This window comes from Bactrocera dorsalis, chromosome 4 (assembly GCF_023373825.1).
Source record: "Bactrocera dorsalis isolate Fly_Bdor chromosome 4, ASM2337382v1, whole genome shotgun sequence".
NCBI classification, from domain to species: domain Eukaryota; kingdom Metazoa; phylum Arthropoda; class Insecta; order Diptera; family Tephritidae; genus Bactrocera; species Bactrocera dorsalis.
The window spans coordinates 24,237,740-24,252,906 of NC_064306.1; the positions used below are offsets into that span (position 1 = coordinate 24,237,740).

General features: G+C 31.4%; 1 protein-coding gene across 4 annotated transcripts in view; it reads right to left on the reverse strand.

The window, feature by feature from the left end:
* Positions 1 to 15,167, reverse strand: part of LOC105233123 (innexin shaking-B) — a 337,491-nt gene that overhangs the window by 85,677 nt on the left and 236,647 nt on the right. For all 4 annotated transcript variants that reach the window (XM_049455185.1, XM_049455184.1, XM_049455188.1 and 1 more), the window contains 2 exons: positions 830 to 963; positions 120 to 309 (listed from right to left, as the gene is read on the reverse strand). In XM_049455185.1, coding sequence (XP_049311142.1) covers positions 120 to 309; positions 830 to 963 — 324 coding nt within the window. The remainder of the gene's footprint in view (positions 1 to 119; positions 310 to 829; positions 964 to 15,167) is intronic.

Below are 15,167 nucleotides of genomic sequence, written 5' to 3' on the forward strand. Positions count from 1 at the left end.
CTCGTAGGTAAAGAATTTAGAAGTACATGCAGTATTTGGCCGTTAACTTTCGCGTTGCATATATGTTAGAAATTGCAATATACTTGTATGTATGAAGATCTAGTTAATAAGTGACTTACCTGAAAAAATAGCGTAAACGCTACCCATTGGTAATATTTCGTATGCTTTATTGTGAGAGGACCGCGTCCCTGCGAATTATGAACTCCAGGAAAAGGCACCTCGGAACCTTGTTTTTTCATGAAAGCGTCCACCACTGTATATGTCGAGTGTATCCAACAATACGTGTTGAGGACATCTTCGGGAATGTCTCTACAAGTCGCACCAATAAGATGAAAAAGAAAAATTATGTTAATAAAACTTATTTTGGCGGCAGTGAAGTTGGGGAGGAGCGGAAACTAACCGTTGAATTTTGAAAATTATTTAACGCTTAGCCCTGCATTGCCTACAAAATATGTTAGTATATTGGCCGTGTTAAATAGTTCTCAAAATCTCAATTTATTTGGGAGGTTTCACTGGGGAGGTGTGCTATTCTTAAATTTTCATTTTAAATGTGTTGGTGTTAAAATCTACATATACTAGAGAACGGAACTCGAAACAGAAATCGGTTGCCTGAAAGGTATAACGCTATTCTAGTTTTCCAGCCACTGGCCGAGTGCGAATTTGTAGTGTTTTTGTGCGATTATTTAATCAATCATATTTTCGGTTTCACTATACAGATAAAGGTGTGCATTTGTGTAGTTGTGGGTGTGTGAATGGTGTTATAGTTGGGTGTGGATTGGTTTTGATTAAGTATTTAATTGGAATGCCTTAGCATCCTAATCGATCCTACCTTGTATGTACACAGTCTATGGGATTTCCTACGTACTGCCGCGTCGTAACAGCGATCGAGAATGTTATTAATAAAATAACAGTTGCATTTGTGTGTAGGCGAAAAACAGGTGAATCGATTTTGACATGAGACACCTTTTAAGTTGAAAGCACAACAATTCGCACCAGTTCCAAATTCCAATCGCAGTCGCAATCGCAATCGCAATCACAATGCCGTTGAATGACAATTGCAATACATTATTCGATGGATGTTGCGGCGAGCGATGAGGTCAATAGCGTACAAAAGTTGTCGTTGACGTCATCAACAGCAGCAGCAGCAAAGTCCGTTTCCAGCAAGCGCCCACCCACCGTAACGAGCCGGGGGAGTGGGAGCCAGCCGCAGCGCAGATGGAGGCGGAAGTAGCGACGATGGTAGTTGTGGTAGAGGCAATAGCAGACAGCACCGAAAGTTTGGTTTTTTCGATTTTGTGATTATGTGATTTTGTACGCGCCGCAGTATTGCATTGCAATGCGATTTCAATTTCAATTTGAGTATACATGGTTTCATGGTTCGATTCGATTCGTTTCATTTTGATTTGATTTGATATGGGCCCCCAATTAGCAGGTGATAAACCAACACAGTAGCCGCGTTATATATGCAAAGTTTTTGCAGGTTGGTCGGTCGGTTGGTTGGTTGGTTGGTTGGTTGTTTGGAGACCGCGTCGTAGTCAGAGTTAGAGTCGGAGCAAACGGATGAGTTGGATAGTTGGTGTTGGTGTAGAGGATTGAGGTACAATTTTTTTGAGGAATACAAAAAAGAATTTATGTTATTGAACGAATAGCTTTGATTGTTCTATGTTATGAATGAAATGTAATGCTTTCCAACAAAAAATTGTTTAAGTTGAAAGAAAAACGTGTATGGTTTTTTAAATAAACACAACGACTGCGTCGTTTGCATAAACTTGGTAAATATTGGTAATAGTAAAGTCAACAGCATAATAGTTAAATACGTATTACATAATGGCGACAATTAAAACCGTAGTAATAACAATAATTATGATAATTACTGCCGACTTATGCAATTAATGAATACTTCAATAAATACATTTTTTATTACTGCAACTATGTAATTCAATTTGGTTGTACAATTAGGCAATAACTGAACAAACTGTTTAACAAGGCCAACTGTGCGGAAGACATAAACATTCAAACGCGCTCCGCAGGCCGTTTGTCAAACCATTTGTTTAATTACTGTTATAAGATTTTGAATTTTCCAATTTCCATAATCAAAATACCAAAAGTTGGCTATGTATCAACGCAAGTATTCAAATATACCAGCTGTACTCAATATAAATATAATAATAAATAACTTAGTTACTGGTTGTACCTATGATATTTGTAAATAGCTGGTTGCATACTGGACTTCGTATAATCACATAGTGCCAATTGCATGAATTCAATTCGAATGTGTTACATTTATTACAAAATCTTTTTGGTAATACGAAAATACAAATAGTTTCAAGTTAATTTTTCTGCACAAATGTGTGTACAATTTTGTAAGGCGGGAAGGTTATTAATTAATTTTAATATGCAAATAGGTTGTATATACGTAAACCAAAAATATAGATGTAGTTCTCATGTTGCTTGTAAATTTGACGAGGTTATAAGCAATAAACTCGATAAATATATAATTACAATAACATATGACACTTAATTGTTGTTATGGCCATAATAGTTCTATAATGAGTTTTAGAATACTTTGTATAAATGTCTAAACTTGTTCTACTTTTTGTTGTTGAATTAAACAAAACGTTTGGAAATTTTGCATTGTCTCCAAGCTTTTTAAGAACTTATTGTAAAAATTAAATAGTAAAATAGATCTTTAACGTTATATCGTATGAGTTATGTGCGATTATAGGAATGCAAACTTTCTTTCGAATGCCATTATTGAATTGATTGAGAACTTAACTGCTCGAATGTAATGATACTGGTCATTTGCATTTTAACATTCAAAATTAAATTATTTTTTTATTTAAGCAAATATATTTGTGATAATATTATATGAGCCGTAGTACTGAGTCTGAATGAATTTAACTAGATATTTTTTCATGTTTTTTGGAAGAATGTTGCTCCCTAGTAGGCTGGTAGATCACTTCTTTTTAAACGAGTTTGATTACATGAATTTACCAAGGCATTAGCCAATGGGTTTGGATGTTCGCGAAGTTAAGAAATATATCTCATTCTGCTGTATTCCCATTCATATGTTTTCTGCAAAGTCCTAAACTTTGCACATGATTTTTTGCTAACTAAATTCCAGAAATAGAACACCTTAGGCGATGAAAGCAGTGGTAGCCTCCACTATATCGTTTTGGATGATTCAAAGGCGGCTGCCAAATTTAGTTGATCGGTAAGTTTTAGGAATGCAAATTGTTCTTAAAGTGAGTGCCGTGAAAGCTGAAAATTTACTATAACCAAAAAGCAAATGATTCAGGGTAGTGTCTGAAACTGTTCAATTGAAACGTGTCTAATTTTTTCCCAATGCGTGGCAGACATGAATATTGCCGGCAGGTGATGTGCTGCGAAGGCCGCCCTGAGGCTTATAGAAACTGTTGCATCAAGGGATCCAACAAGGTCATCCTTCAATTGCATCCCTGAAACTGCGTCACAGAGCTACTGCTACAGATGTGTGGACAGGGGAAAACACATTGGAGACGCCGGAGAAGAGGCGAAACGAGCTTTGAGCTAGGAGTGAAGGTTGGAGGGTGAGTCTTCCGAAAGGAGCTTTTCTTCTGTCCAAGAGTAGAGTGAATGAGATCTGCAGAACAGCTTGTCCTTTACTAAGGATCGTACACAATCCTAGGAGTAGAACGAAAGGCATCTACAGAACTGCTTGTGCTTACAGACGTTCAGCATGCTGCAATCGTAAGGGTTCTTACTGAAAACTGTACAATAGATATTCATACTCTAATGCTAAGAGTCCAGTCGGATGCAAACGTATGGAAGAAGGTGAGGTAGGCCTTAGCATGGCTGAGGTTGAAACATCTCGTCAGACATACTCACGGCGAACTAGGAGACATAACCAAAACTAACATAGGCTATCTCAACAAATTTTTGATGAATCAAAGTGCTTTGACGATTTAGGTCTTTATGCTCAATTTTAGAGCAGTTCTATGTACCACAATGGAAAAAATTTATGAGTAAGTAAGTAAGTTAGATCAGTATAAGAATCGACCATTTAATCTAGCCTAACCTTACTTGATATCGGGTAAAACACAGATCCGTTATAGCACTTGGGAGTTCCATCGAATTCCGAAATCAGGAAAATGAGTTGGAAATAATTTAGCAGCTCATTCAATCCTTACAAAGAAGTATCTTTCTTCTTATTGTGTTAATGGCATGTAATCGTCATATCCATATTTATTGTGTTCGCTTTACTGTTGAATCGCCCAAAGCGCAAAATTGTTATTGCGCAATATTCATTCAATAAACTTTGAATAAATGTAAAGAGATTTTACCGCAACTCAAATGTCATCACAAATAAGTCTACAGTCGATTTTAATTACAGTTCCATTTCAATAAAGCGATATTAACAAATTGCCGCTTGTAATTATAGTGAAGCTTAAGAATATTATATAACAGATGAACTTTTAAAATTGTGGCGAACATATTGAAGATTAAAATGCAAATGCCTTCGGACGTTCAGTTAAATGTTTAATAATTTTCAGCAATTGAAGTTGATGTAGGAAATTTTCGTTAAATGTTAACGGCTGACTTAAATTTCGAGCTTTACAGTATTAGAATGTTCAGATTTATGAATAACGATGACTACTGAATCGATATTTTATTTTTCTTTTAATTTGAGTTATTTGCCATATGCTTTTATGTTTTCCCAGGTACACAAATTCAATTAAAAATAATTACAAAAATGAAATTTCGATAATATTAATGTTTAACATTAATTTTTTTTTGATTTGGTTTATATGAAACATTATTTAATTGAAATTTTTAATGTGATTTCAAATTGTACTGTGATTTGAATGTGAAAAGTGAGCGGTGAGCAGTGAGGAGTGAAAAGTGAAGTGGTGAGTCAAATTCATGTGATTCAAGTGAGCGTGAGCTGATCACAAATTAAGGGTGACTTAGTATTTAAATTGGTATTTGTAGTTGGTAGCAGTAAGTAAGTAATAAGTAGTGAGCAAAATGTAAATTCGAACTAATTTTGTTCATTAGTTGGTGACTTGAAAAACTTGGTTCGAACCGAATTTAGTGACCTAATAATATTTAGTGAGTTCCGTGAGGTGAACTTGTGATTTGAGAGTGAAATTTGTGATTGAGTGATTTAGTGAAGAAGTGAGAAGAAGTAGGAATACAATTTAATAAGAAATATAAAATTAGAAAATGTAAGTTTTTAATTAATAAACAATCACATAAAAAGAAAATTTATTAACGAAATCTAACTTTCAGTAACACGCAATTACGGTGTTTTTATTGTTGTGATTTACTTATACATATCCAGTGTATATTAATAAATATATTTTATGCTTATTTGGTTTTAATATTCAAAATGGGTTTTTTTGGAGATTTAGATTTGAATATTTCTTAATTTTAAATCAAATTTTACGGTCGCCTGAAAGTGTGTTGATAATAAATGAGATATTTGTTTAACTGTTACTTTAGAGCATGATGAATGTATTAATCATGATTTACATATTTTAGTTTGCATGTATTAAAATTTCTTACTTCAAGCGCAGTAAACTTATCGCAAATGGGACCGAAAACTGTCGAGTCTTGGATACTGATTGCATCTTCTGAAGATGTCTTAGCAAAATTTAATAAAAATTTTTATAATCCATCAAGAAAAGTACTGAGTGAACGATCTAATTTTTTATTCAAATTCAATTTTTGATTGAAGTAACAGTATATAATAATACGAGGAGTACATTTTTGAACAACATTCACGATGAGATCTGTTTTAAAGAAATAGTACAGCAAATATGAAATATCAGACTTACGTGCTTTCAGCTTTCATAGCTTTGCAATAAGTTTACTTGTTAGAAATTAAGCTGACACTTTTATTTATATGTTGTAGATCTAAGTTAGACTTAAAGGAAGTCAATGCGTTGTTTAATTTAAGACGTACATATGTATGTAGTACCAATATATTTGTATATACCTATTTAGTTGTTATCTGTAATGATTAAGCTTCTTAAATACGTATAAACTATTTAAAGGAATATATGTAAGTAATTAAGAGGTATTTTTTAATGGTGTAATTTACTTATATGTTGGGTGGTAATAGCTACTGAGGGTAAGCTAAAACTCTCAGTGATTCCATACATATGTAAAGTTCCAAGTTTCTGAGGATTTTCGATGTGATGAATACTTTTCCTAAATAATTATTACTAATACCGTAAATGAGTGTTGCGGGTTCTCCTATTTTCTTGTAAACTATATGTGTTATGCATATATATACCTACATATATACCAGGTAACGTGTAAATCTACTACAAAGTTTTACATAGGATGTGAATGATATTGCAAACTTTTATTTTAGCTTTAAGTATTCGGCTATTGAATGCTGATGTAAGATTCTTTCGAGTTACGAAGGTTTCAAGCTGAAATCTGAAACGGTTCTAAAAAGTTTGCTAATGAATTACTTTACTAGGGTGTCAACTACTGTCCAAAGCATTTTCAATCAGAAAAGTTCGAATCGTTCGAAGGAAAACACGTTTACTAATTAAATATACATCATAAGCGCCACAGGGGATTACATAATATCGTTCCGCTACAATTTATGTAGTTTTGATTCGCAAAAGGCGCCAGTCTTGGCGATTTTCTTTCTGTGAAACCATTTGAGGTTCGGTAATCAAGTCGAGTCGAGAAAAAGTCGTCGATAAATGTTGATGAAACGGTATAAGCGAGATAAGTTGGAATCTATTTAACGTTTACATTCATTTGTGACCCACTGGTATACCCAAATTTAATGGACGTCCTCGTATTTATAATATGACCACTTCAAAATGGCATACATGGCGAAGAAAACTTGTCAAGCCGTTTTCTAGTATCAGAAATAGCGTGGCTCCGCGTCTATATCTCCCCATACTAGCTTTTCAGCCTGCCTGGCGGATATAGTATATACACATTGTACAATAAATGTTGCGCCATGATGACATATCACCGTAAGCTCAATTGGAAAAAAGTTCACATGAAACTACACTTTTTAACTATCCACTGAAAAGTCAATTATTGGAAAGTGAAACCCGTTATTTAAGAAGGTAATGCGATTTTATACAAGTGGAGTAGGGAACACTTTTATATACCATAAATAACTAACCTTCGTAAGAATTTATCTTATGTTTTAAAAATGTACTGCTGTGATAATTGTGGTTTTAGTATGTTTTTGCAGTTGACTTATAAGTATATTCTATGCAATATTTATGAATATGTTAATGTACTCTGACTTTGTGCTAACGTTTCGCTCAATCATGTATGTATACTATACGACAGTTATAAAATATGTAAGTAAGTAGTTTAATAGTATATAAACTAAACGACTTTACTCAAATTATTAGATTCTTTTAGTTTCCTATTCATGGTTAGTGCAATGCGTGATTGTTCGTGAGTTCAAAATTTCTAGTGACTGGTGGCTGTGAGTCATTAATCGAAATTATATATGTATGTACATAAAGGTATTTGTTCGTGAGTTGTTTCTTGTGATATAGTTGATATTAATATGAAACTCGAAGCTGATTTCTGTAGTCTGAGTGAAAAGCAATTCCAAAGCACAGCAACTTGTCATTTTCCTACAGCTGTAACCAAGCGTTGATATGTTAAAATGATTAGTTGAAATGATGTGAATTGTGTGAACTGGATGTGAGTTAATTTGGTTTGAATTGATTAGCAAACATTTTAGTTTTTCGGTTTAATTTATAAGCTTAAATGCACTTTTGTGTTATTTAAATTTTTTTTATGGTACAATTACTTTGTGAATTATTGAGTTATTAATATCTTTTTAATTTCCATCTTGCTGCCTTTGTCGATTATTATGAGATGTGCATATATTTGATTTGTAAATTTGTTAGTGAATGTTAGCTGGATATTCAAAAGTTGATCAATGGGTGATTGAACATGATTCGAGCGATGAAATTTGAGAAGTACGAGTATGCGAATTATAGAATAGCGAAAAATCGTGAAAGAGGTGATTTGAGTAGAACAAGAGCGGGTGATTTCAATACTCAAAACGATAAGAGAAATTATGTAACAAAACTAATGAATGCATACAAAACAAATCATACCATAAGTTGTGAGAGGGATTTAAAACGAGGAATCGGATTACATTTATTTTATTGTAAAAATTATTATAAACATTTGAATAAATTCTTGGTGAAAATTGAGTTCACCTATATTGTGCCTACAAACATATCGTTTCGGAGTTGTATGTAGTAATGAATGGTACACTTGCATGATATGAAAATTTAACACCCACCCTTCAAGAAATAAAAAATTCCAAATGCATTAAAAAATTTTTAATAGGTTTTAATAAAATGTTCAATACGAAACTAAATTTTTATAGTTTTTTGGGTTCACTTTAGTTGAAATAATAACTTCCCATTCAAAGTTCCCTTTTTACGTCTACTAATCTATAATTCTCCAATGTTTGTTTTGATAGAAATTTTATATTTAAACTGCAACTAAATATTGATATGCTTTCTTATACTCCATGTGTATTTTTAGAGAAACTGAAAGCTTTTAACGTAAATGTTCATTTGAATTGTAGAAACAATTTTGAAAAAAAACTTTCTATCCTTCGACTATGGGAAGTCACTGTCCGTGAATAATGTTATTAGATATCATACACAAGGACTAATTGCCGACGTTCCACACTTGCGAAATCATATTCTAAATACATGTAATTAGGAATCCCATATACGGCGCAGGTTTAAGTTGCTGAATATATTGCTAACTTCCGTTCGTCTCTACTTGCCACCTTTCTGCGTTCATTTAGATAAATTTCTCTCTGTCGCACTGTGTACATTTGCTAAGAACACCAAAACCATAACAATGACAAAGCAATAATAGTTGACGAGTGGAGCAAAGTCATATGGCAGTTAATGGTTGGACAAGTCCATATTATCAACAGTTTATATTTACAAGCGAGCAGATATAAAACATAAATTAAATAGCTGTAACAAGTTTATATGTAAAAAATAAAATTTATTTTCTCTACTAAGCCAGCTGCCATATATTGCATGTACTATTACTATTTGTATTGTTATTGTTTTCGCATTATAATGAGAGGCACCTTCCGACTTTCACCCTTCGCTATTTCCTTAGTTTCAATACTTTTCAATTAAGTAAGGTGTGTGTATACACATATATTAGCATGGACCCTGAAGTTATGATGAAAATATAACGATTTGATATAATATTTTAATTGTATATATATATATATATATATCTTAAATTCAGAATTTAGACGAAAAAGAGCTGAATTTTAAAGTATTTTCGTTCAATGCGAAATATTAATTGGCTCGAATTAGATATTGTTTTTGCACCGATAAACACTTTTCTGCTAACTTATGTCCAACGAGGAACGATAAATACTTTAATCGATAAAATAATAAAGGTTACTAGCTTTATGCAAGCATAAATCATTTCAAAAAGGAAAGCTAACCGTGTTTAGACACAAACATAAATTGGATATCAATTAAGATACTCTGATGCCTATTGACCAACATATTCCCTCATTGGTTTAGGGAACCTAAACTTTAGGGTAGGCCGAATTGAAATATTATAAGAACAGCAAAAGTTTTGAAACTTTTTTGAAACTTAAAACCATTAGCTTTCGGTTATTGAAAAAGGAATTGAGCACAAAGCTAAGTCTTATTATTTTAGTAATTTTAAGCTTTAAGAAAGATGCCGAAATAAAATTTGGAACATATTCTCATATAAGCACGGCTTTTGAATATACTTTTCGGATAACAATTGAGATATCAAACTACGACAAGGTAAAATGATAATATTGAATTCAATCCGTTATACGAAGTATATAATGGATGTTAAGGAAAATAAGTTAGAGTGTTAATTAGTAAGTAAATTTAGTTTAAATTATTCCCATATTTTTTGCATTTTCAGAGGAATAGTAAATTATAAAAAAATAACAATAAAAAGCCAGTCGAGTAAAAAAAGCCGTTATAAAATAATTTCTATTTGCATATATTCACATAATAAAAGTAGCTTTGACAAAGCCATTAAGCATTTATTCTGTTTTAGTTCAGTTTATTCTACAATTTCGTTTATATTGGCGATTATCTTACTAAAAACTCATTTCATTCAATTATCTTTATGAGCTTCAATTTGTGAATGAATCTTTAATCTCTGTCGCACGAAAGGGCTGTTAGTTCAAAATTTTGTTTGTGCTTTCTTTTCTAATATATATATTTCAATTTTATTTAGCTATTTTGTTTTACAGAGGAAAGCACTGTCGAGTTGCGTATACGCACTAGTATACCATTTTTGTTTTTAGCAATATCGCTCTCAGAGAGTTAAACTAGGACGTTATACAAGCAGAAATCTGTTAAATTAACATGAGTTAGAAAGCATTAATTTTTACGATTAACACATTTCTTTAACCAATACTATTTCGACGAACTAATAGATAATTTCTTGTAGTAGTAAGCCACATTTAATGTATGGCCTTATAACGATTTGCCCACCCTATAATTAGTTAATATATTTACATATTGTTATTTAGTTTTCAGAGGAAATGGCAATAAAGAAATTATATATAATAAATATAAAAGATAAATAATTATTTTGGAAGTATAGCAAGAAAATGATAGGTTGCAAGAGTAAGCCAAGGACAAGAGAAATGTCAAAGACAAAGAGCGAGAATGAGTGGAGTAAAGCGATAGTGAAAGCTGAGTTTATATACTGAGCAGGGGTGCAGAAGCAGAAGGGGGTTACCAGTTTAGTTGGTTATTAAATAATTTTATTATGCTGTTAATTTAATAGAAACACTATGTATTTTCAAGTTGAGTATATATGTAGTGGCGGTTATTTTTATAGCATATTAATAATTAATTAGTTGTTTTAAATAGTTTGCAATTCTGGAAAATAATAACATACTAAAATATAAATGTCGAAGCAACGACAAACTACAATTATAATTAATATTACGAAAAATTCCTGTTTAGTGGAAAGCATTTAGTTGGTGGTGTATAAACTTGTATTAGTATAATATTTTTGCTTAAAAATCCAAATTCAAACAAATATTTTTTTTACAAATCACAAACTGTACAATTAACAAATAAACATAACGCTAATTAGCACATTCGACGCATTTACAACAATTCAGTTAAATTCGCATTTATTAATTACAAAAATTTGCATTTGAACTTTAACTCAATTAAAAAAATCAAAAGGATGCAATAAGAAGCGTCTCTGCATTAGTTATTTATTTATATATAAAAGTATATTTTGCGGTTTAGTATTAGTGTGCGTGAGTTTTTTAATGTTTGTATGTATGTACCTGCAAAAATATATATGTATAGTTGTATTAGTTTAAACATTATAAAGTCGTATTTTTTTAACACTGCCATTTTTCACATATTTAAGTAGCTGTGTTTATCTATTTAAAAATCTCTGAATTGACAAAAACACTGAGTTTTAAATTACCACGATACAACTGATTTTTTTTTTAATTTATAGCAGATCTGCGCATTAAAGTTATCTCAATTATTTACGTTAGTGTAAAAGTGTGTTTCCAAGTTTTTATTAAATTTGTTAAACATTAAGCTTACCTCGTAAAAATCGCTGCACTGTTCAAAATCTAAGCATACCTCTAACACCACAACCATCAAGGATTAAAATGTAATATATTTACACATACATATGTAGCAAGCACTTGTGCCTAAGTGTGCGTGTTGAAATATGGTATAGATATAGTTTCATAAAAGCTGTACCTTTGGTTAGACGCCTTTCTTCAAGAAGGATCTCCAAGGCAAATTAGCATTTTACGTAAATTAGAAAAAAGAATAAAATAAAGCAGTGCTAATTTCTCAAATGTTTGGTACTGAATTTGACACATAGTTGATATAATTTAGTGCCACATGCTTAGTTCTTCAAAAGTCTGAATATCTTTCACACACTCAATTAATATCACATGTGTCTAAGTGGCGGTTCGCTGCGGTGGATTTGCACTGCACTTGCAATACGTTTGTAAAGTGTGTTTTTGGTGCGCTTGAGCGGCAGATAAATAGTGTTCACGCATTGCCTCGTAGTGTTATAGCTCATCTGAAGATTTTTCCGGAGCGGGCTGGTGTAAAAGTATTGTGGTTTTAATTAGTTGTCTTACTTTATAGTATGTACGCGTATAATTACGTATGTAGGTGTGTGTGTCGTTGGTTTATGCATTTGCTAGATATTTAAGCCGGTTAGTATTGTGTTTAAAAGGTGCATTCTTGCTACAAATTGCACAAAAATACGTTCGATATATAGTAGTAGACTTTCTGCATATATTGCATATGTATGTACGGTTTATGTGTATTTGTTTGTTGGTATTGCACTCAATTGAAAGTATATGGTTAGCATATATGTTGTAAGTGGTTATATTTATAGATTTCGTTTTTTATATTTATACATATTAACTGCTTTATATATATGTAATTATACGTATATATATATATGAATATATATATTTATTTATTTGTATATAGGTATTTATTCAAATTACGCACACACACATCAATCGAACATACAAAAAGTAAGTAGTAAGTGAAATGAACAAACAAGACTGATAATTCTTACTTCTTGGGGAGCAAACTGAATATCGGGGATTGGAGAAAAGTTATCGACATACAACATATTGGGGGTAAGTGGTATATATTGCGTATTTAGTAGTAGTATTTGGTATTTTATTTAATAAAGTATACACAGTGAGAGTATTTGTATATTTACTAAGTATATTGTATATTGCATGTTAGATTATTAGATTTATTTATATATGTATGTAGGTATATAATTATATATTAGCATTGTTTTGTTTAAGCAAATTCAAATGCAGATATAGTTGCATATGTGTTAAATTATCGAAATTTCAAATTAAAAGTTAAAAAAATATGGTTGTAACTTTTATATTTTACATACATTGCTTGTATCTATGTATATAGCAATGGTATTTAATCTGAAAACAAACTCAATTTGTAACAAAAGAGTAACAAAAACACGTTTACGAGTATTACCGCATTTCAAAAAAGGTAAAAACCCTTTACAAATTGCTCGATTGCCAACATATATGCTGTCCGTCTAGTGACTGCTGTTACAAATGTTATATTTTGGATCGGTTTAATAAATAATTTGTATGTAGTATATATATTTAAAATCGGCAACGAACCGCGACTAATTGTCGCAACGTTCATTGTAAAAGACATATGAATGTAATGTTAGCTTAATGCAACAGTTCTGTCTTTCAAAAACTCAATACAAAAAATTTTACAAAATCTGTGTATATACTATATATATGTATATATACATATATACAGTTATATATGTATATATGAATATATATGAGGTGGTTTTTGGTTGTGGACTTTGATGTCCATATTGATTATAATTGAATGGGGATCGGGGTACGATTAAAATATTTGTGTTTGTAATGAACTTGTTTATTAAAATTACGAAATTTCTTGTATTTATAGTCAAAACCAATTGAATTTCGGTTACTTGCATTGTTGTTGTAATAGAAATACGTATAATGGTAATAGTTTCGATTTGTTTACTTTATTTGCACATTTATCAACAACATCAACAACGACAACTACTTTGTATTATATTTGTACTTGTTTTCAACTTAATTAGACATTTTCGATTAAGCTTTTTACAAACAATTATTAAACATACACGATGATACCATAGCACAATATTATACATACGTACCTTTTTGTTTTTGTTTTTTTTTTGTTTGAATCGAATAAGTTATGCAGTATGTGTTATTTTCGAGTGACTACAGTTATTAAAATTACGTAACTTAATCCAACTTATCAGTCAAGTAAACAATGAATTGTAATAATTAAGCCTGCAGTATTAAGTTTAAAATATTGCAATGTGTATTACTGTACGTGACCTGTCCTATTTCCAATCAACATATTATCATATGTCAAATCTATATCTACATATTTGAAGTCCAATTTACATATACACGGGTATAATCAGCCAAGGCGTTTTGGTAACACCTATCGATTGACCTGATCAAAAAAGAACGGGTAATCAGTAATCTATTAATTTTCGTCTTCATTGATCTATATTAATCAAATTAACCTAATTCCCAACAAATTCGGTTAATTGTTAGGCTTGATGTACGTTGATACCACTTCAAAGCTTTTTTGGAATTTAGTGCGATCCTCCTCCTCCGAAATAATCATCGAAATGAAAGGCAATTTACTTGATAATAATCACCAATTTCCTGCTGTTAGTTACACTAGAGTTAAATTTGCCAAAGCTGGCTTTAAAAAGTTGAATAGGGAGCTTTCTATTTTAACTTGGTAAGATTATGTCTAAGATAATGTCTTAGATTTAAATAAAACTAAAATACATTTATTTGGAACTTATTTTCCCAAACCCAATATTTCAAATAGTAAAAGTATAAATCCGCTTAATTGGGATGTGATACCACACCCACCATATTCTCCAGACTTAACACCGTCGCAAAATTTTTTGGATTGGAGAACCCTCACCTCAAATCAAGACGTCAAAAACTACTTGGACTAGTTTTTTGCCCCAATCAATGTTTTGCCCGAATGATGGCAATTGGTATTGGATCAAAATGGTGAATATATAATTTCATAAAATTTTTTTCACTAAAAAAAGAATTTAGTGAATGACCTAATATTTTAATTCTCTATAAATACTTAGCCATAGAATATAAAAGTTCACTTGAAAGGAAACATATTTTGAATCGGTACAACGAGGACAAATTTAATACTTAAGTCCGATGGGTCTAACAAATAATGTCGCATTAAGTCATATACTGGTCTAGGACCCCCTGTTTATCTTCTTTGTCCGATAAGGTACTCACTCATAGAACAAATTGTATATAGTTAATAATTTAGTAAGTATTTCAGCTAAATCAATGAGGCTTTTTGTAATTATTTAAATTTACTTGAAACATGCAGATATGTACTTTCGTTAAGTATGCTTGTATGTTCGTATGTATACGAGTATATGTCTTATTTATTTATAAATAAAGAATAGTAATTAAATTTACATAATTCATTTTCATTGTCTACGCAATACAGAAGTTATTATTTATATACGAATATGTTAAACTTGTAACAATGTAGTATTATGATTATAAAGGAAAT